Source organism: Aegilops tauschii, chromosome 2, assembly GCF_002575655.3.
Source record: "Aegilops tauschii subsp. strangulata cultivar AL8/78 chromosome 2, Aet v6.0, whole genome shotgun sequence".
Classification (NCBI taxonomy): Eukaryota; Viridiplantae; Streptophyta; class Magnoliopsida; order Poales; family Poaceae; genus Aegilops; species Aegilops tauschii.
In genome coordinates, this window is record NC_053036.3 from 25,691,605 (window position 1) to 25,711,799 (window position 20,195).

The following is a 20,195-nucleotide window of genomic DNA, read 5'->3' on the forward strand; positions in this document are numbered from 1 at the left end:
AAAATAGAAATAATATATCAAAAAATTCAATAAAATAAAACTAATTCATTTTAAAATCTTAAAAATACAAATAATATATCAAAAAAATCAGAAAAATAAAACTAATTCATTTTAAAATCTTAAAAATAGAAATAATATATCAAAAAATTCAAAAAAATAAAACTAATTCATTTGAAAATCTTAAAAATACAAATAATATATCAAAAAATTCAGAAAAATAAAACTAATTCATTTTAAAATCTTAAAAATAGAAATAATATATCAAAAAATTCAAAAAAATAAAACTAATTCATTTTAAAATCTTAAAAATATAAATAATATATAAAAAATCCAGAAAAATAAAACTAATTCATTTTAAAAATTCAGACCGATTGTTTTGTTCTACATCCTCGATCCCTTGAAGGTTTGACAAAAGGTTTGATACATCATTCAGTTCATCGACCAAATACAAATCATCCGGATTCGCCATCGTACGTTTTAATTCACATGATCCATTCAACAAAGTTTGGTACAATGAATTATTACACAGCAATTCTTTCCTTGTGTCCCTGCTTGCTTACGATTGTGCCATATCCATGGAGCATCCTCATCATTTAACTTAATGCTTGGGTGAGTGTTCACTTTGAAGGGCAGAATTTCACCAAACATATTATAATCTTCTGACATGTCTGTCTTGTCCTTCACTCCCACGATGTTTCTTTTCCCTGAAAGAACAATGTGGCGCTTTGGATCATCGCATGATGTACTGATCATTTTCTTATCTTTCCGTTTCCTCGGTTTGCTACTCATGTCCTTCAAATAAAAAACCTGAGCGACATCTTTGGCAAGGACGAATGGTTCGTCAAGGTAACCAAGATTGTTGAAATCCACCATTGTCATTCCGTATTGCTCGTCCACCTTTACCCCACCTCCTGTTAGCTTGAACCATTTGCATCGGAACAAAGGGACCTTAAAGGAGGGTCCATAGTCAAGTTCCCATATCTCCTCTATGTAACCATAATATGTGACCTTTTGCCCATTCTCGGTTGCTGCATCAAAGCGGACACCACTGTTTTGGTTGGTGCTCTTTTTATCTTGGGCGATGGTGTAAAATGTATTCCCATTTATCTCGTACCCTTGGAAAGTCGTTATAGTCGAAGATGGTGTCTTGGCCAACATGTACAGCTGATCTCCAACATCATTGTCATTCATTAAATGTTTTCGCAACCAACTGCCGAAAGTCTCCATGTGGGCCTTTCTAATCCAGGATTCAGGCTTCCCCGGGTTGTCCGAGCGTAAAATATTCTTGTGTTGCTCGAAGTACAGAGCCACCAAGCTGGAATTTTGCAGAACTGTGTGGTGTGCTTCACTCATAGAATGACCGTCCATACATATCGTTGATTTCCTTCCGATCGTGCCTTTTCCACTTAGTCTCCCCTCGTGCCGCGATTGAGGAATACCAATCGGCTTAAGGTCAGGAACATAGTCAATACAGAACTCAATTACCTCCTCATTTCCATAGCCCTTGACGATGCTTCCTTCTGGCCTAGCACGGTTACGAACATATTTCTTTAATACTCCCATGAACCTCTCAAAGGGGAACATATTGTGTAGAAATACAGGACCGAGAATGGAAATCTCTTCGACTAGGTGGAGCAGGAGGTGCGTCATAATATCGAAGAAGGATGGTGGGAACACCAACTCGAAACTGACAAGGCATTGGACCACGTCGTTCTGTAACCGTGGTAGATCTTCTTGATTGATTACCTTCTGAGAGATTGCATTGAGGAATGCACATAGCTTCACAATGGCTACTCGAACATTTTCCGGTAGGAGCCCCCTCAAAGCAATCGGAAGCAATTGCGTCATAATCACGTGGCAGTCGTGAGACTTCAGGTTTAGGAACTTTTTGTCCGCCATGTTTATTATTCCCTTTATATTCGACGAGAAGCCAGACGGGACCTTCATCCTACTCAGGCATTCAAAAAAAATGACCTTCTCTTCTTTGGTAAGAGCGTAGCTGGCACGACCATGAAACCATTCCGTATGCCGGTCATCTGGGTCTTTCAAAAGTTGCTGGTCCTGCCGTGCTTCCTTTGTATCATTTGTCTTCCCATACACGCCCAAGAAGCTTAGCAGGTTCACACAAATATTCTTCGTAACATGCATCACGTCGATTGCAGAGCGGACATCTAGGACTTTCCAATATTCTAGCTCCCAAAATATAGATTTCTTCTTCCACATGGGTGCGTGCCCGTCAACTTCCCGCGGAACTGATTGTCCGCCAGGACCCTTTCCGAAGATGACTTTCAAATCCTTGACCATATCAAATATCTCAGCACCAGTACGTTCCGCAGGCTTCGGCCGGTGATCTGCCTTGCCGTTGAAATGCTTGCCTTTCTTTCTTACGTTATGATTTCGGGGAAGAAATCGACGATGACCCAGGTACACGTTCTTCTTACAATTACCCAAACGTACACTTTCAGTCTCATGTAAGCAGTGCGTGCATGCATTGTATCCCTTATTTGTCTGTCCCGAAAGGTTACTGAGAGCAGGCCAATCGTTGATGGTTACAAAAAGCAACGCTCGTAGGTCAAATTCCTCTTCTTTGTGCTCATCCCAGACACGTACACCAGGTCTGCCCCACAACTATAAAGTTCATCAACTAATGGCCTTAGGTACACATCGATGTCGTTCCCAAGTTGCTTTGGACGTTGGATGAGCACTGGCATCATAATGAACTTCCGCTTGATGCACAACCAAGGAGGAAGGTTGTAGATGCATAGAGTCACGGGCCAGGTGCTATGGCTGGAGCTCTGCTCGCCAAAAGGATTCATGCCATCAGTACTTAGACCAAACCTTATGTTCCTTGCGTCAGCTGCAAAATCTTTGAACACTCCGTCGATCTTTCTCCATTGCGTTCCATCAGCGGTGTGTCTCAACTCCCCGTCGGACTTACGGTCCTCTTTGTGCCATCGCAACGACTTGGCATGCTTTTTGTTCCTGAACAGACGTTTCAACCGTGGTATTATAGGAGCATACCACATCACCTTGGCGGGAACCCTCTTCCTGGGTTTCTCGCCCTCAACATCGTCACCAGGTTCATCGCCTCTGATCTTATAACGCAATGCAGTGCATACAGGGCATTCATTCAAATTCTCGTATTCACCGCGGTAGAGGATGCAGTCGTTAATGCATGCATGTATCTTCAGAACCTCTAAACCTAGAGGGCAGACAACCTTGTTTGCTTCGTACGTACTGGCGGGCAACTCGTTATTCTTCGGAAACATATTCTTCAACATTTTCAGCAAATTTTCAAATGATGAGTCAGCTACACCTTCCTGTGCCTTCCATTTTAGCAAATCCAGTGTGCAGCCCAGCTTTTTCACACTATTATCGCATCCTGGGTACAACGACTTTTTGTGATCCTCTAACATGCGATCCAAATTGTCCCTCTCCTTGTCAGTTTCGCAGCGTCTCCGTGCATCAGCAATGGTCCGACCAAGATCATCAGCGGGCTCATCATGTGCCTCTTCTTCACCTTCACCTAACCCTTCCCCACCTTCAGCATCATCCTCCATGAAAGTATCACCGAAATGATCATGATAGTTGTCATCGATATCATCCCCTTCTTCATCTTCTTCCATTCTAACCCCTCTTTCTCCATGCTTGGTCCAACAATTATAGCTTCGCATGAAACCGTGCCGAAGCAGGTGCATGTGAACGTCTCTTGAGGAGGAGTAACCCTTCTGATTCTTACAGACAGCACATGGACAGATAATAAAACCTCGCTGCTTGTTCGCATTTGCCACTACGAGGAAATCTTTCAAACCCGTAGTGAAATCGCCGGAGAGTCGGGGACCGTACATCCATTGCCAATTCATCTGCATTATTATTATATAAAGTATATAATTAACCATCATGCATTTGTTAAACTTACTAGCTAGAAATAATACAAATTAAACAATGAACTACACACATGCATATTTTATCAATGACACATGAAAGGTTCAAGTTGCTAACCGCGATCGCGGAGGAAAAATAAATGAGAAAGCTCAAGTGTGGCTCGGACACTTCATATCATGTTTGTTTCATGCTCTCGGGCATTTCATCGAACACCTTGTGTGCATAGGAGGAACCAAAAGCAAACCCACCACCCCCCCTTCTGAATTGTGGCTAAGTGAAGTGAGCTGAGTCCTATATATAGGGATGGGCCTTTAGTCCCGGTTGGCCTGGCCAACCGCAACTAAAGGCCTTCGGGCCAGCCTGAGGACCTTTAGTCCCGGTTGGCCAGGCCAACCGGGACTAAAGCCCCTCCCGTCCGCCAGCTGTCGACCGAGCGCGCTGGGCCCAGATAGTTGGTCGCGGGTCTCCTCCCGAACCGCGACTAAAGACCCCTTTGGTCGCGGTTCGATTATTTTAGGGACTAATGGGGACGTATGGAAGCCTCTTTTTCTACTAGTGATAGCTATACCCTTAGTGTTGGCGATGTACGTTTTTTGCACAACATTGCTATTTTCTGAGTTTTTTTCTTTGGGCTATACGTTGTTATGGTGTGGCCTGTTAGGTCGATGCCATGACTAGTCCATCTCATATCTACATCTCTCAGTAAAAAAATTGCTTAAGTCATTTCGATTCACCTGGTCCTTTTCACTCCCACTCGACAAGCGTAACCTCCATCACCTCCGGACCTCTCTCGGCATCGCCGCTCGTCGCTGCCAGACGAGCGCGGCAACTGCCACCTCTGGGTCAGCGGGTGAGATCCCCTCCCATCGCGCCTCCTCTCCCCCTCCCCACGCACCCCCTCTCCCATAGATGCCATGGAATCCATGAATTTCATTAATTTGTATAGAAATTAGTAGTGTAGAATTAGATCTAGCAGTTTACAATCCAACTATAATTATTAGAATGTGATTTAGTAGTGTACAATCCGATTTTATACATAGTGTATAATTTTGTTAGTGTTGAATATGTTCTAATGTAGAATCAGATGATAGTATTTTGTGATGATTTAGTACTGTTGAATCTGACAATACTTAGTAGAATTTGATTCCTTAGTGTAGAAACCGATTTTATACTTAGTGTAGATGTTTTTTAAGTTTAGCACCGGATGCTAGTCTTGTGTGTTGATTTAGTAGTGTTTAATCCGATTATACTTAGTAGAATTCGATTTATTTGTGTGGAACCCGATTTTAGTACTGTAGAAATTTATTATTGTTGTAGAATTTTTTAGTGTCCAATCTTCAATTGATATGGTGAATGTACAATCCAATTTACAGTGTTAGAATCCGGTGATATGCTTTTTGTCATGAATTCTTTTAGTAGTGTAAAAATTGATATGTTGTTTTGTAGAATAGTGCCACCTCCACGATGTCAACTTTGCAGGTAAAGGTGTGCGCGAGTAGCCTTGCAATAGGACATCTGTTCGACATCTACTTCCAGTGGTGTTGTCTTTCTTTAGTGGTAACAAGCCTTGTTTTCTAATAGGATATGTCTGTTTTTTCAATTTTTGATATTACCATTAAAATTGTAAGTTTTTTGTGTTTTGTTACACAAATCATCCCATGCAACATGAGGTTTGATTTCTACTGAAGACACCGTGCTCTTCGAGGCTCCTGGGGGGCCTACACTATGCAGCTCAAGAAAGAACCAAGAATGACTGAGATGGGAAGAGATGGATGGGATCGTTTCCTCGCCCATAACCGTCTCACTGGGGTCAATTGATCCTCTTCTCCTTCAAGACGAAGAAAACCTAGAGTTTATGTTATCTATGTCAACATGGATGATGATGAGGAGGACCCATTTGATCATACAATCTTTTACCACGGAATTAGGCTCAGCGAGGATTAGACCAGCAACCTCTTCGACAACCTTCTGCCACGTAATGATTACGTCCGGGTGCCATTTGTGACCAGTCTGTCAAGGACCAATGTTACTGGCCGCCATCTCATGGTATGTTACTACCGCCATCTCATGGTATGTTACTAAAGTTCTTCATCTAAGTGTATAAATTTGTTTGATATATATGCATGCTTAGTGTAGAATCCGATGATACGCTTAGTGTAGAATCCGATTAATATACTTAGTGTAGAATCTGATTAATATGCTTAGTGTAGAACTCGATGATATGCGAATTGAAGTGTCTTACATGCTTATTTATCTTAGTGTACAGATTAAATTTGTGTAGAATCCGTATGATATGCTTGCAAGAATATGTGTGGCTTGTGTGGGTGCTTGTGTGTGTGTGTGTGTGTGTGTGTGTGTGTGTGTGTGCGCGTGCGTGCGTGCGTGCGTTCGTGTGTGTGTGTGTGTGTGTGTGTGTGCGTGTGCGCGCGCGCGCTTTTTCAAAGGTTGTCTAAGAAGTTAGCTCGGCTCCATGGCATTTAGGCTGATGAAACAGGCTGTGTTAGAGAACGCCTTACAACAAGGGGCGCCATCTCCATCTGTGCGTACATAGCGAACCCTGACGGTCGCATTGTTTTAATCTCGGTAGGGTGGAAGGACCTTCCTCGTTGGCAAGAACCTGCAGGTTGGACAAGCCATTTTAGTCACTATCAAGAACACCACGCCACAGCTTGAGAATGATAATCATCATCGACATAATTTAAAAGTATGTGTGGCTGGACCATCGAGGCTACTACTCCCTCCGTTCGGAATTACTTGTCGCAGAAATGGATGTATCTAGACGTATTTTAGTTCTAGATACATCCATTTCCGAGACAAGTAATTCCGAACGGAAGGAGTAGGTCTCTTGAGTAAACTGCTTATTAAATATTAGTTCGCCATGTATGCATGTTGACAATGACTACCTAGTATTTGTGAGATTGACGTTAATTAACTGGTATTTAGGATAGTAAAACTGCACCACATCCCAACCCTCTCACGCATCATAGATACACACTGCCGGATTACATTTCTGTTAACAAAGCGCATGACAGGGGCTATAAAAGATAGAAAAGGAGACAAAAACAGAACATAATTTTCATTTTTCAGCAATACAGAACATGATTTACTTTTTGATGAGCTGAGAATAAGAAAATAGTTAACCACAAAATTAAATCAAACTTCAGTAAAGTCGCCTTGAAAAACTATACAGTTGTGTAATATGTATGCACAGATTTGATCAACATATCATCCACCCGTGGTGTACAAGAAAAGAAATACTTATGTGGATCAAAATAGAGTTATTGGTTGTCCTTTTTATGGACTGCATGGTCCCTAAAGAGTATTTCTGGTTGGTGAATGGCTAGTACAGGTCACGGTTGCCCTCTTTATAAATTTGTGAGAGGAGTGCTTGACGATATCACATACATACCCGCTGAAATATATTTACGTAGTTATTAGTACATCCTGCATCAGTTACAAGGTTAAATTTAAGTAATTTCTTTTGTTATGCAAGATAAATCTTGTAGTTGGCACTGCACTGTAGTGCACTGCGTTGGTGTAGGATTGAGAGTCATCGGGACATACGGATGTGATAAAAGACCCAGAGTCGGTCGGTTAATGGCAGCTCTGTGTACGCTTCGGATACCGAGCATTGGGCAACATAGCGTTTGGCGCTGCTGCTGACAGTAGGGAGGCGGGTTTCATATACTTACTCTCTCAAAGTACAGTAGCTAGTTAGGCCACGGCGCCGGAATACCTCTGCAGTACCTAAGTCACCTACCTTGTGCAAGCGGCTGATATCGCAGCATCTATAGACCAAGCCGCTGTGTTGATGGTGCTGCATGTATAGAGCCGCGGCAGGTTGCAGCAGCAATTCCTTGCTTGTTTGATTCCATACCGCGGGCCAGTTCTTTTGGGCAATTTTTCCAGAATTGACCCCCTCCCCAGCTTCTCCCAGAATTGTCACTTAATTTTTTTTTACAATTCCTAGCTAATTAGACCTTAACTAGTTAGGAATTGTAAAAAAAAAGGAGTGATAATTCTGGGAGAAGCTGGGGAGGGGGTCAATTCTGGGAGAATTGCCCAAAAGAACTGGCCCCGCCTCTCATACATTGTCTAATCTCGTAAATACAGCAAAATCACAATTGAGAATGTAATAATTAATAAAAGTGCATAGGCTTTATTCCATCTCATAAAAACAGCTCAAGTTTGGCATGACCAATTAATTCACCGAGCAGTATTGATCATATGTGTTACTATTTTTTATGCAAAACCAAATGGCTTTGTGCGTCATCATGATGCTGCGGCCAGGGTCTTCTCCTTTCAAGGAAAAGCTTTTAAGTGAAACCACCGGACCTTACAGTGTAAAGATCAAGTATTTTGGGTAAAAAAACCATACACCCTTCATACTAGCTAGCACTAAACAAATGTTTATCGGCGACAACTAGTATGGGGCCGAGGGAGTAAGTAAACTGTGGAACAAAACATGGTTGACTGAGAATTTCGAAGGTGTTCAGCTGAACAAAAGTCCATTTTTTGGAAAAGAGGCACAGGGAGCAACCAGGTTTAGAAACCGTCGCGATCTTCAACGCCTCTACATCCTGGGCCCTTGGAGATGGCGAAACCTGCCGTTTCTGTACCGATAGATGGATCGACGGGCAGTCTGTCACGCAGCTCGCAACCGTGCTTTCCCAGCTCGTGCCTCAGCGCTGCCGCAAGTATCGCTCTGTCGCCAATGGGCTCTCGGCGCGTGCCTTGATCCTGGACAATCGTGAAGCACTTGGACCGGCTTCCATGATCAGAGTACGTGCACCTTTGGCATTGCTTTCATGAGATCCAGCTGACTTCCACTCATGATGCCTTGCTCTAGCACTGGACGGACAACCAACGCTACTCTGCCAAATCCTGTTACTCGGCGATGTTCTCTTCTTCTTCTAGGTCACCCCATTGGTGGATCATCCGGACGACTTCAGCATCGTTGCACATCCGCTTCTTCAGCTGGCTGGCTACGCTTGGTCGATGTTGGACGACCGCGCGCCTCGCCCACCATGCACTGCCACACCACGCTTCCTACATCCTTTGCGATCAGGGTTTGAAGTCCATGCAACTCCTGCTCATTGCTTGCTCCTTCTCCCGTCAAGTCTGACACGATATTTTGGCTTGTGTAGGTCAATAATCCCCCTGCCGGTTGCCGGCCATAGACTTCCTTGACTGGTGAGCCTACGCCATCCACAACTCTCCGACCAGCATGCGCAAGGGACTGGCCTCGCCGATCCTTTTCTCGGGCTGGTCCCTTTGGACGCATCTCAACCCTTAGGTGTTCGACAACGAAGACACGCTCTAGGTTGGTTCATGGCATCAAAGAAACGAACACAACTGTGCTCGGGCGGGAGCTGAAGGGCTAGATAGTGTGATGCCGCGAGAGTGATTTCTTTTCTGTTTAGGGGCTGAGCATTCTCGTGTCTTCTGCTCTCGCAGTCCCATCTACGCCCTATGTTGTACGTAGATCGCTGCGGCCTTGTACCCTTTTCACTCTTTTCTTTATATCAATGGAATGATACGCCTCCATGTATTCGTGAAAAGAAAAGTAAAGCCCGAACAAGCACAAAGTCCATTTACTCCCTTCCCTAGTGACTAAGAGCAAAATGCAAGCCGGGATGTCAGGAAGGAAATTCATGGCTGAGAATCCGATCTTGGGAAACTAAGACAACTCTTGTCGAACAGTATATTACTATCAGGCAGGCTATTCATTATCTTAGCACACAATTACTTGATTCTTTTGTACTCTCTCTGTTTTTATTTACTCCACATATTATATTTGTCTAAAGTCAAATTTTATATACTTCCAACAAGTTTGTACAAAATATATTCACATATACACCACCAAATGTATGTCATCAGATTCATCATTGCATATATTTTAACATCATATAAATATGTTACTGTAAATGTTCATATTGTTTTCATGAAACTTGGTCAAACTTTATAAAGTTTGACTTCATTCAAAGCTAGTATTCAGAGTAAATAAAAACTGGGGAGTACATACTGCACGTCACGCCCACAGTCTTCTTCAGATGCAGACTCCTGGAGTAAACAAGCAGGTTGTTGTTTCATTAATATATCTCTTAAATGGATTCTCGTTAGATGTAGACTCCTGAAAACAAACACGCAGCAATCACTATCAGATGTGCAGTACGCGTACTTCCTAGTCCCTGTGCACTTAAATTTTATAACATCTGGCCGGACACCACACTCCACGGCAATGCACAAGCCCTTTTCCACAAAAAACTTCCTACAAGCACCGTATCTCTATACCTCCTATTTTAACATGTGCATGACATTATATATACCACAAAGTTCCATTCAACAACCCAAACCAAAGCAGAGTACAGAGTACACAGTACTAGAAGAAAGGCATTTCGGTCCATAATTGAAGATGACCATCCACAGGGCTTTGCTCCTTGCCATCCTGGGTTGCATCTGCCTATGCGGAACTGTCATTGCAACTCGTGAGCTGAACAATGAATTGTCGGTGGTGGTGAAGCATGTGAAATGGATGGTGCAGTACGGCCGCGTGTACAAGGACGCCACAGAGAAGGCGCGCCGGTTCAAGGTTTTCAAAGCCAGCGTTGAATGCATTGAAAGTTCAATGCCCTGACTCACATGTTCTGGCTCGGCGTCAACCAATTCGCTGATATCACCAATGATGAGTTCAGGACAACCAACACAAACAAGGGGTTCAAAGAAAACTCCATGATAGTTCTTTCTTCAGGATTCAAGTATGATAATTTGTGTTTTGATGCCCTTCCAGCAACGATGGACTGGAGGGCCAAGGGAGCTATCACCCCTATCAAGGATCAAGGCTAGTGCAGTAAGTCATAACACATTGTGATGCATTGCTTATACATGGTAATATTTTCTAGGATAACACTATAACAACACAATTACTTCTAGGCTATTGTTGGGCATTTTCTGTTGTTGCCGCGACAGAGGGTATTGTAAAACTGAAAAGACGCAAGTTAATCTCACTGTCGGAGCAAGAGTTGGTTGACTGTGATATTCATGCTGAAGATCAAGGCTGCGAGGGAGGACTCATGGATGATGCCTTGAAATTCATTATCAAGAACTGAGGTCTTACCATGGAGTCCAGCTACACATATAATGCAACTGATGGCAAGTGCAAGGCTGGATCCAATAGTGCTGCAACCAGCACCGGCTTTGAGGATGTGCCTGCCAATAATGAGGGTGCCCTTATGATGGCAGTTGCAAACCACCCAGTGTCTGTAGCTGTCGACGAAGACGACATGACATTCCAATTCTACTCAGGTGAGGTGATGACTAGCTCATGCATCACTGATTTGGACCATGGAATTGCAGCCATTGGATATGGAAAGACTAGTGATGTCACAAGTTATTGGTTAATGAAGAATTCATGGGGCACAACTTGGGGCGAAGATGGGTAACTGAGAATGCAGAAGGACATTGCAGACAAGAAGGGCATGTGTGGTCTTGCCATGGAGCCTTCGTACCCCACCAAATAGGAAGATCACCAAATTCCACCTAATCATACATATGCACAGTTCTCAAAACAGTAAGGTCCCCAAGTACTATGCATAGTTTATATGTGCTCATAAATTATGTACAATAATGCATCTTATGTCTGTACATTGTTATACTTTGTAATTTCATAGCATGTGTGATACATTGTGTTTTAACAATTGATAGAGAATTATGTAGATATATATTCCATGAAGCTTTCAAATGGCTAAAATATTTCAATGTGTGTGTGATTTCTAAATAGTGTCCTCGGGTATTTATAAGAATGTAATGTCTTAAGAGACTTGGAGGAATCCTACTAGTGATTTATATCACCAGAGCATACAACATGCAATATTTCAAAGGAATCAATCCATTCCAACTAGATTATGAGAAAACTCCACTTCCAAGAATAGCGTAACACACGATACCTTATGATGAGGTCATAGGCAAGACGTAGGGGATATGATTATGTTATCTTAAATTATGATGTTCATTGATATTGTAGTTTAATCTTTCATGTGTCTTTTTTGTCTATCTAATCAATTGAAACATCTATGGGTTTTTATTTCATATACATTTAGGCATTCAGCTTCAACTCAAACTTACAGAACTCCTAATTTTGCACCAATAAAAATATGTTTCCAATGAAAGTTTAGGATGAACAAAGAATCATCTTCTTACCTTAATAAACTAGTATGCACGCACGTGGACGTCGACATAAGTGTTTTTGCTGATAGAAAAAAGCATTAGGCTACGCTGCAAGAAGGAAATGCAAAATAATACGTTCTATGTATGAATGCATTGAGGAATATTATTGTTGTAAAAAAGAAATATTAGAAGTGTGTAATTCCTATTGATTCGTGACAGAATTGTAAAACACAAAGGAAAATAACCAGTAGGGTCAGATTCATTAATTGTTTAATTTAGATTTCTTCTCTCTCTTGTCCTCTTTCTAGACCCATCCCAAGCCACTCAGCACATCGCTGCTGAACACAGCATGGCCTGAGCGGCATGCACTTTTTAAAACACGATGGTTCTAGAATACATTGGAAGCTGCTGATGGGTACTGTTCATGCGAATGCCATTGCTTTCAACCGTTAGATTGAGGATATGAACAATCAAGATCGATGCTCTGGACACATTCAAAACTCATAGGGAACTGTTTTATTGTTTGGAACACTAAGAATACACATGGACTAATAAAGTGAAAGTTGCTATGACAATACTTTTATAGACTCCCTATAATTTATTCAAATTGGTTCTATAACTTGTAAACAATTGTTCACATTTTGTTAGTACATCAGAAATTGAACATCCTTCTAAATGGTGAGAAGACACTCTACTTACACATTAAAATGCCATTCACTCTAAAAGAATTGTACCATTGGAGTGAATGCCTAATTTCATAACTTGAAGTAAAAAATGCATTGGTATGACTTCAAGTTGAAGTATACTTCGCAGCAAAGTCAGCAATATGCTTATCTGAGCTTCCTCCTTCTTACATTGCATCCTTGGCCTTTTGCATCCACTTTGCAGCATTTCTTTTGTACTCATCCTTTCTATCTCCGTCCATCACCTCTCTAATGCACCTCTTGACCTCCATCCTCTTTAGCCATCCTTTATCGCCCTTCCGCACTCGCACGCCCATGCCCCACTCAGTCTCCACATACTTTGAGATGGTGGGTTGGTCAGCCCAATGCGGGATTCCCACAAGAGGAACACCGCTAACAATTGCCTCCAATGTCGAGTTCCATCTGCAGTGGGTAACAAAAAAACCTACATGTATGTTCATAAATTTACATCTAAAGTGTTGTCATTTTTGTTTACTTTGTAAAACATTTATGTATTCTTGTCCATAAAAAAAGTAAAAGAATGTAATATGTCTTACCATACCGATAGCCTTGTGTGACAAAACTTCTAGTTGGGGGCACCACGCAACAATTAATCCATTGTTCTCACATTTCTCCTTGAGTTCTTGAGATAACTTGTGTGCCTCATTGGATCTGACAACCCAAACAAAAGGTTTGCCAGAATTGCATAGTCCACTGCCAAGCTCCTCCAACTGGGTTGCATCGTAGTTAGAGACAGTACCATAGGATACAAGTACAACGGAGGAAATGCTATGCTTGTCTAACCAATCCATACACGATGCACCCTCACTGAACAAATTAAAACCATAAGACTTGTTGGATGGTAGGCGATTAGCATCAAGGTAGTATGATGGCAAAGTTGGACCTATCATCTTCGCTCTCCATGTTAACTCCATGTAATCTGCCTCCTGCCCAGTTGGCAAATTTTCAAATATCAAATTCTTTCTGAAATGGACTAAATATAATCAAGTATAGAAACATCACATTGACAGGACCGTTCGTTCCTACCCGTATGAATCATCACATCATCAATCTGATGTGACATAATAAATAATGGAGCGTGGAACACTTGTATGTTTAGTTGTCGTGCTGGTAGCATATATATGAGGCCCTTATGCCACCTCCAATAATTTACACTGAATTTTTTCATTTTGCACCATCCTTGCGTTAGAAATGTGGAACAGAAGATTATAGAAACGTAATAGATGTGTCCTCCTTACACACTCCATGAGAAATGAAAAATTATGTGTCTACGATGCTTGTGTAGCGCATTACTCCTCTTAAATGAAAAATGAAAAATGAAATATGCTAATTGATAAAAGCAATGTAGGGTTCTCTTGTTAAGATATTTAGCACTGATAAATGCACTAAAAATACATATAAATTAATACATCTCAAATGTATTAAGGAAGCAATTTTACCATCTAGTTTTCTAGCATCTGAAAATGAATATACACAACTAAAATTAGAATGCTCTGCTCTCATCAGTGCCGAATGCGTAAGATTAATTCCTAAGGACCTCTTTAAGTAGATATCAACCTTTAGAGAGAGGCTAGAGCACAAACGCTCACGTCGTCTCTTTCTTGTTGCAAAACTTATTAGATAACTAGAGCAGAGCTGACCAGTCTCAAAGTATGGCGTACCTTTGGCTCGATGTGGTGGAAAGAGTTGACGAGCACGTTGTCGGTAACGTCCATCCCATCGAATTGCCCAATCGACGTCTTTGCGAGCACCGGCTGCGACTCCGGCGCGGCCGCGAACGGCGGCATGTCCTCCGGCCCAAACTCCACGCCCAGCGCTCCTCTCACGAGCAGTGCGCACGCGTCCGTCGCCTGCAGCGCCAGCCGCCCCGCCCAGAGCTCCCCATACACGACGTCCACTGCACATGGCTGCGAGAAGAAGGCCGCGGTGGCCACGCCGGCCGTCCACGCCACCCGCAGCGCCCACGCAAGATGAGGGTCATAAACCAGCACGCGCACTGGCCGCCCAGCGCGCGCCTCGGACAGGAGGAGCTCCCGCAGCGTCTCGGACCCGAGGGCCTCCAGTCGCGGGAAGTACTCCGTGTAGTCGGGGCACGACGCCATGCCACCAGCATTGAAGCCGTCCGAGATGGCGGCCACGCGGAACGGCGCGCCAGGGGGCGAGGTGGTGGAGAGCACATACCGGGTGACGACGAGGGTGCGGCGGAGGCCGTGGTACGCGAGACGGCGGCCGAACTGGAGCATCGGGTTTGTGTGGCCCTGCGCCCCCGGGAACGGGAGACGGTGATTTTGTTGTTGTCGCAACATAAGTATTGCTTCAAAGAGAAAAAACGGTTAGGTGGGGAGCGCAATAGGGCTAGTGTTGCAAAGCTTCGAGTGCAACACGAGTGTTGTTGCAAAGTCCTACTTGCTCGCAGCATTGGCCCCTCTTCAACAACTTAGATGTTACAGCAGGAGAGTCGATTACAACATCATTGTTCTTCTGTATTGTTGCCGCTGTCATTGCACTAGCGACGTTTGCGGTCATCGACCGAGCAACATCAGTGTTGTCACACTCATCGCCCAACACACCTCACCGCCCTTGTGCACCATCTCCCGCATCATCGGCGTTTCTCCCTGCTGCATGAGGAAAGATGCAATTCTGGCTGGCCGTATCGCCCCTCTGGCTTGTAACACAGTGGATGCTGGGACGGGCATGGTGATGGGGACGAACAGGAGAGCTCGGGGAAAAGAAGACTGAGTGGAAACATGTGGATGAGATTCGTTGCAGATGAGATAAGGGTGGATGAGCATAGCGATGGGGGTGGTCCAAATGGGATATGCTTATGCGGAGGATAAGGTTCCTTCTTTTTCATCCTGAGGTGAGGTGCGCTAACGTTTGCAATAAAGCCCATGCTCTCGGCATCGAAGGTTGTTGCGGGCCATCTGATCAAACTCGAATCCGTCGGCCGTGGAGGCGATCCATGCGCAAGGACATATCAGTTGGCTGAATCTTTTCTTTACCTTTATATTTGTCAAAAAATTACGGCCATTCAACTACAAGTATGGAGAAACTAAAATTGACAAAGAATAATAAACAATCCAAGCATCTCAACCCAAGCAAGGGGCATCCACACCTCCTGGTCCTCTACAATACCCTGGGCCATGCTGGAGTGGTTTTTCTAGAAGTTTACATACAAATACATATACTCAACCGTATGAACGCACACACATCCTACCCTATGAGCACCTTTAAGATACTTAGTCGGCATAATATCTTCATATTGATGAAGTCACCCCAGCGAACAACGACGTCCGTCCGTCATGGCCTCGCCCCAATCCATAGTTCCGCACTCCGTAGCCGCAACTTAACTGGTTAAGGTCTGCTTGATATTCTCTGGTATTATTCTAATGCTTAAATCCAGTAATCCTATGACTGCGAAAATTGGACTCTCCCCTTAGCTGAGCAACGCTTGAGTATCGAAGTAGGCGTCGCCTTCTTCTCCCGTTGTCAAGCCAAGATATTGGCTATTTGAGCCTTGACCGAACACCAACAACAGATGCAAAAGTATAGCACTACCTTAGCGTTAGCAATTGTGAATACACACTCTTTGAATCTTAGGCCCTCCCCTGCTCCTTGAGAGTGAGGGCAGGGTGGAGGCAGCGTTGTGGGTTGTTGGACGCGAGCTTGTAGCGAAGGGCATGAACTGGAGCATTTACTCAATTGCCAAGCACCTCGTGGTGTTCTCCTATTTTTCTTGTAATTTGTTTCATAAGAGAAAAAAGGTGGAGGTCAAAGAAAGGACCACTTGTGCCAACACTCATTCATTCAAGTCTGTACTCTAGGAAGAGTTGGTTGGTGATATGATCGGTGTGAAGTTACACATACCTTTTATAAAAGCCGGACGTGACAACAATGCGCCAAATGTCGAATAACTCAGCTTCATTGTGACTCAAGAAGGAAAGTAAAAATAAGGGAGAACAGCTTCGGCATTTCTTTAATCCTTTGAAATAAAACGCATAATTTATTTATTTCCACATGCAAAAGACATCTGCCAGGACCATACTACTACTAGCTAGCAATGATGTAAGACTAGCGGGTGGGGCGCCACCCCGTGGTGCCTCCTGAGAGGGAGCTTGTGCGGTGCCAGGTTATAGGCGCCCTTTTCATTGCTTTTGGATATGATTCGTAGCACATGTGTCATGATGCCACTCATGTCTTAGTAGAGCTGATCGATTATAGTCAATGTGTGTCTAACTACCTTAGATCCATTAATTAATGCAGAAACAAAGAAAAAGTGGCGATTACAAGTAGGGGAACATGCATGTATTCAGAGCACAACTACGAACTGCTAGCATAGTATTCAAAGCTTTGTTTAATGATGCTGAAAAGAAGGCCAGTTCCGGGTGCACACCAGAAGGCTCAACAACTTCAATCGGAAGAACACCACTCAGACCCTTCACTTTTCCCTCAATATCAAATGCTCTGATCACTGCCATGTTTTTTGCTTGGATATTCAGAAAAGCCAGCAAGACTTTAGGGATAGACTCCAAGCCAACATTTACAACCTAAAATAATAGGTCCCTGTAAGTAACAGCAGCAATTCAACATAACAAATACACATGTACAAAGCACATCCAATATAGGATACCACTTGCAGGAAACATGTGCAATTCACAACAGCGAATGGTCAGGATTTTAGAACTATAGAGCCCCTATTACAGATAGTCTGATACAGTGACACCTATTTGACATATTTGCAGAAACTGGCACAATTTTGCAAGGCGTGGGACCATACATTCTGACAAGAAGATTTTGGAGTGAAAATGTACAAATCTGGCCCCTATCTGAAACTTCAACACAAAATGACCCCAATCTGAAAATATTTCATGAAATGGTCCTCTTTTGCATGACGCCCGGGGCTAGGGCGCCATGCTAGAGAGCATGACGCCTCAGGTTAGGGCGCCATGGTAGCGACATGTAGCATGACGCCCCGGCCTAGGGCACCATGCCAAATAGCATGACGCCCTAGCCCGGGGCGTCATGCTATCTAGTATGGTGCCCTAGCCCCGGGCGTCATGCAAAAGGGGCCATTTCATGATTTTTTTTAGATTCGGGCCATTTTGTGTTGAAGTTTTAGATAAGGGCCAGTTTTGTCCCTTTTCACGATTTTGGATACAGGTGATCATTGAGGCAGTGACCACTAGCATGAACTAACGAAGTTCTCAGATAATCTTCTAAAAAAACAAAGTTCTCAGATTCACGAAATGCTAACCACATGAACACATCACATCACGTCAATTAAGCAAAACATATAACATACAAAAGCATTACGACTTGTGCAGGTTAAGAGGTGGGACAGTAAGCGGCCAGATTTAAACTTAATTTCCACTACAGGAGGAAAGAACAAAAAAAACATACCTTGAGCGAGGTGAGGACGTGGACGCTTTGCGGAGTGAAGTCAACCTGCAACGCGAGAGAAAGGGAAGCCTCAATGACAGACCCAGCTGCTGCCCAGACCCCAATTCTCATCAGATTTTCTCACATCCAACCTCGAGAAACCACTCGATTTGGACCTAATTTAATATATGAAACTGGCCAGACAGACAGATGATCCTACCCGAATAAGAGAGGCATTGATCGGCAGTGGATGGTGTGGTGCACCTGTCTGAAAAACCCCAAACCCCAGCTGGAGCAACCAGACACCACGACCACGAGCTGGTCGCTCCTCTCAGCAGTGTAAAATTTATTGGCCACGCATGGGACAATGGCCATGGTCGATGGGTCATCTGATGTTGCAGTGAGGAAGGACAGGTGCACGGTCGGTGGTGTGCTCGCAACCACTTCCACTTTGTACCGTTGATTATAGGAATTAAAACGTTCTCCTTCAGTTGTTGATTTTCTAAGAGAACCTGCTCATCAAATAGAAGCCAAACTTTTGATTTTAGTAACTTGTGAAATCATGAAATTATAACTCTGCAATTCATCAAGTTCTATATGAACCATACACGTTAGTAACTATGCAGCGATGTGTACTTCAGAACCATAAGCATTAGAGTGTAGATGCAAACTGAAATGGTAAGTACGTTTCATTCTAATACCAACACATCAAAAGTGATTCTACTAATGCCGAAAACACATTTTGGAAAACCAAAAGTCTGACAAAAAATCATGAAATACAAACCGACAAATCGGCAACGGTAGAGTCCTATAGACCGACACTATGCCTATGTCGAAGAAGGTGGTGGACGGATACATCTCCAACGTATCTATAATTTTTGATTGTTCCATGCTATATTATATTCTGTTTTGGACATTATTGAGCTTTATTATACACTTTTATATTATTTTTGGGACTAACCTAGTAACAGGAGGCCCAGCCCAGAATTGCTGTTTTTTGCCTATTTCAGGGTTTCGCAGAAAAAGAATATCAAACGGAGTCCAAACGGAATGAAACCTTCGGGAACGTGATTTTTGGAACGAACGTGATCCAGAGGACTTGGACCCTACGTCAAGAAAGCAACCAGGAAGGCACGAGGTAGGGGGCCACCTACCCCCCCTAGGCGCACCCTCCACACTCGTGGGGCCCACGTTGCTCCACCGACGTACTTCTTCCTCCTATATATACCTACGTACCCCCAAACTACCAGATACGGAGCCAAAAACCTAATTCCACCGCCACAACCTTCTGTACCCGTGAGATCCCATCTTGGGGCCTTTTCCGGAGCTCCGCCGGAGGGGGCATCGATCACGGAGGGCTTCTACATCAACACCATAGCCTCTCCGATGATGTGTGAGTAGTTTACCTCAGACCTTCGGGTCCATAGTTATTAGCTAGATGGCTTCTTCTCTCTCTTTGGATCTCAATACAATGTTCTCCCCCTCTTGTGGAGATCTATTCGATGTAATCTTCTTTTGCGGTGTGTTTGTTGAGACCGATGAATTGTGGGTTTATCATCAAGTTTATCTATGAACAATATTTGAATCTTCTCCGAATTCTTTTATGTATGATTGGTTATCTTTGCAAGTCTCTTCGAATTATCAGTTTGGTTTGGCCTACTAGATTGATCTTTCTTGCAATGGGAGAAGTGCTTAGCTTTGGGTTCAATCTTGCGGTGTCCTTTCCCAGTGACAGTAGGGGCAGCAAGGCACGTATTGTATTGTTGCCATCGAGGATAACTAGATGGGATTTATATCATATTTCATGAGTTTATCCCTCTACATCATGTCATCTTACTTAAAGCGTTACTCTGTTCTTTTGAACTTAATACTCTAGATGCATGCTGGATAGCGGTCGATGTGTGGAGTAATAGTAGTAGATGCAGGCAGGAGTCGGTCTAATTGTCGCGGACGTGATGCCTATATACATGATCATACCTAGATATTCTCATAACTATACTCAATTCTGTCAATTGCTCACAGTAATTTGTTTACCCACCGTAATACTTATGCTCTCGAGAG

At 43.3% G+C, this 20,195-nt stretch overlaps 1 protein-coding gene and 1 pseudogene across 1 annotated transcript; one reads left to right on the top strand and one right to left on the bottom strand.

Annotated features, from left to right (window-relative positions):
* Positions 1-10,300: 10,300 nt before the first annotated feature.
* Positions 10,301-11,405, top strand: LOC109738161 (senescence-specific cysteine protease SAG39-like; annotated as a pseudogene).
* Positions 11,406-12,648: 1,243 nt separating this feature from the next.
* On the bottom strand, positions 12,649-15,028 carry LOC109738166 (UDP-glucosyltransferase UGT13248-like). The gene is made up of 3 exons (XM_073509504.1): positions 14,417-15,028; positions 13,292-13,681; positions 12,649-13,179 (listed from the first exon to the last, which is right to left on the bottom strand). Exons 1-3 carry the CDS (start codon positions 14,996-14,998, stop codon positions 13,012-13,014), a joined length of 1,140 nt encoding a protein of 379 aa, XP_073365605.1. The 5' UTR covers positions 14,999-15,028; the 3' UTR covers positions 12,649-13,011.
* Between the last annotated feature and the right edge of the window lie 5,167 nt (positions 15,029-20,195).

Coding starts and splice junctions, on each gene's coding strand:
- LOC109738166 (XM_073509504.1), bottom strand. CDS start 14,998: ATGCTCCAGTTCGGCCGCCGTCTCGCGTACCACGGCCTCCGCCGCACC. Junction 13,682..14,416: donor TCCACCACATCGAGCCAAAG/GTACGCCATACT, acceptor CCAACTGGGCAG/GAGGCAGATTACATGGAGTT. Junction 13,180..13,291: donor CACACAAGGCTATCGGTATG/GTAAGACATATT, acceptor ACATACATGTAG/GTTTTTTTGTTACCCACTGC.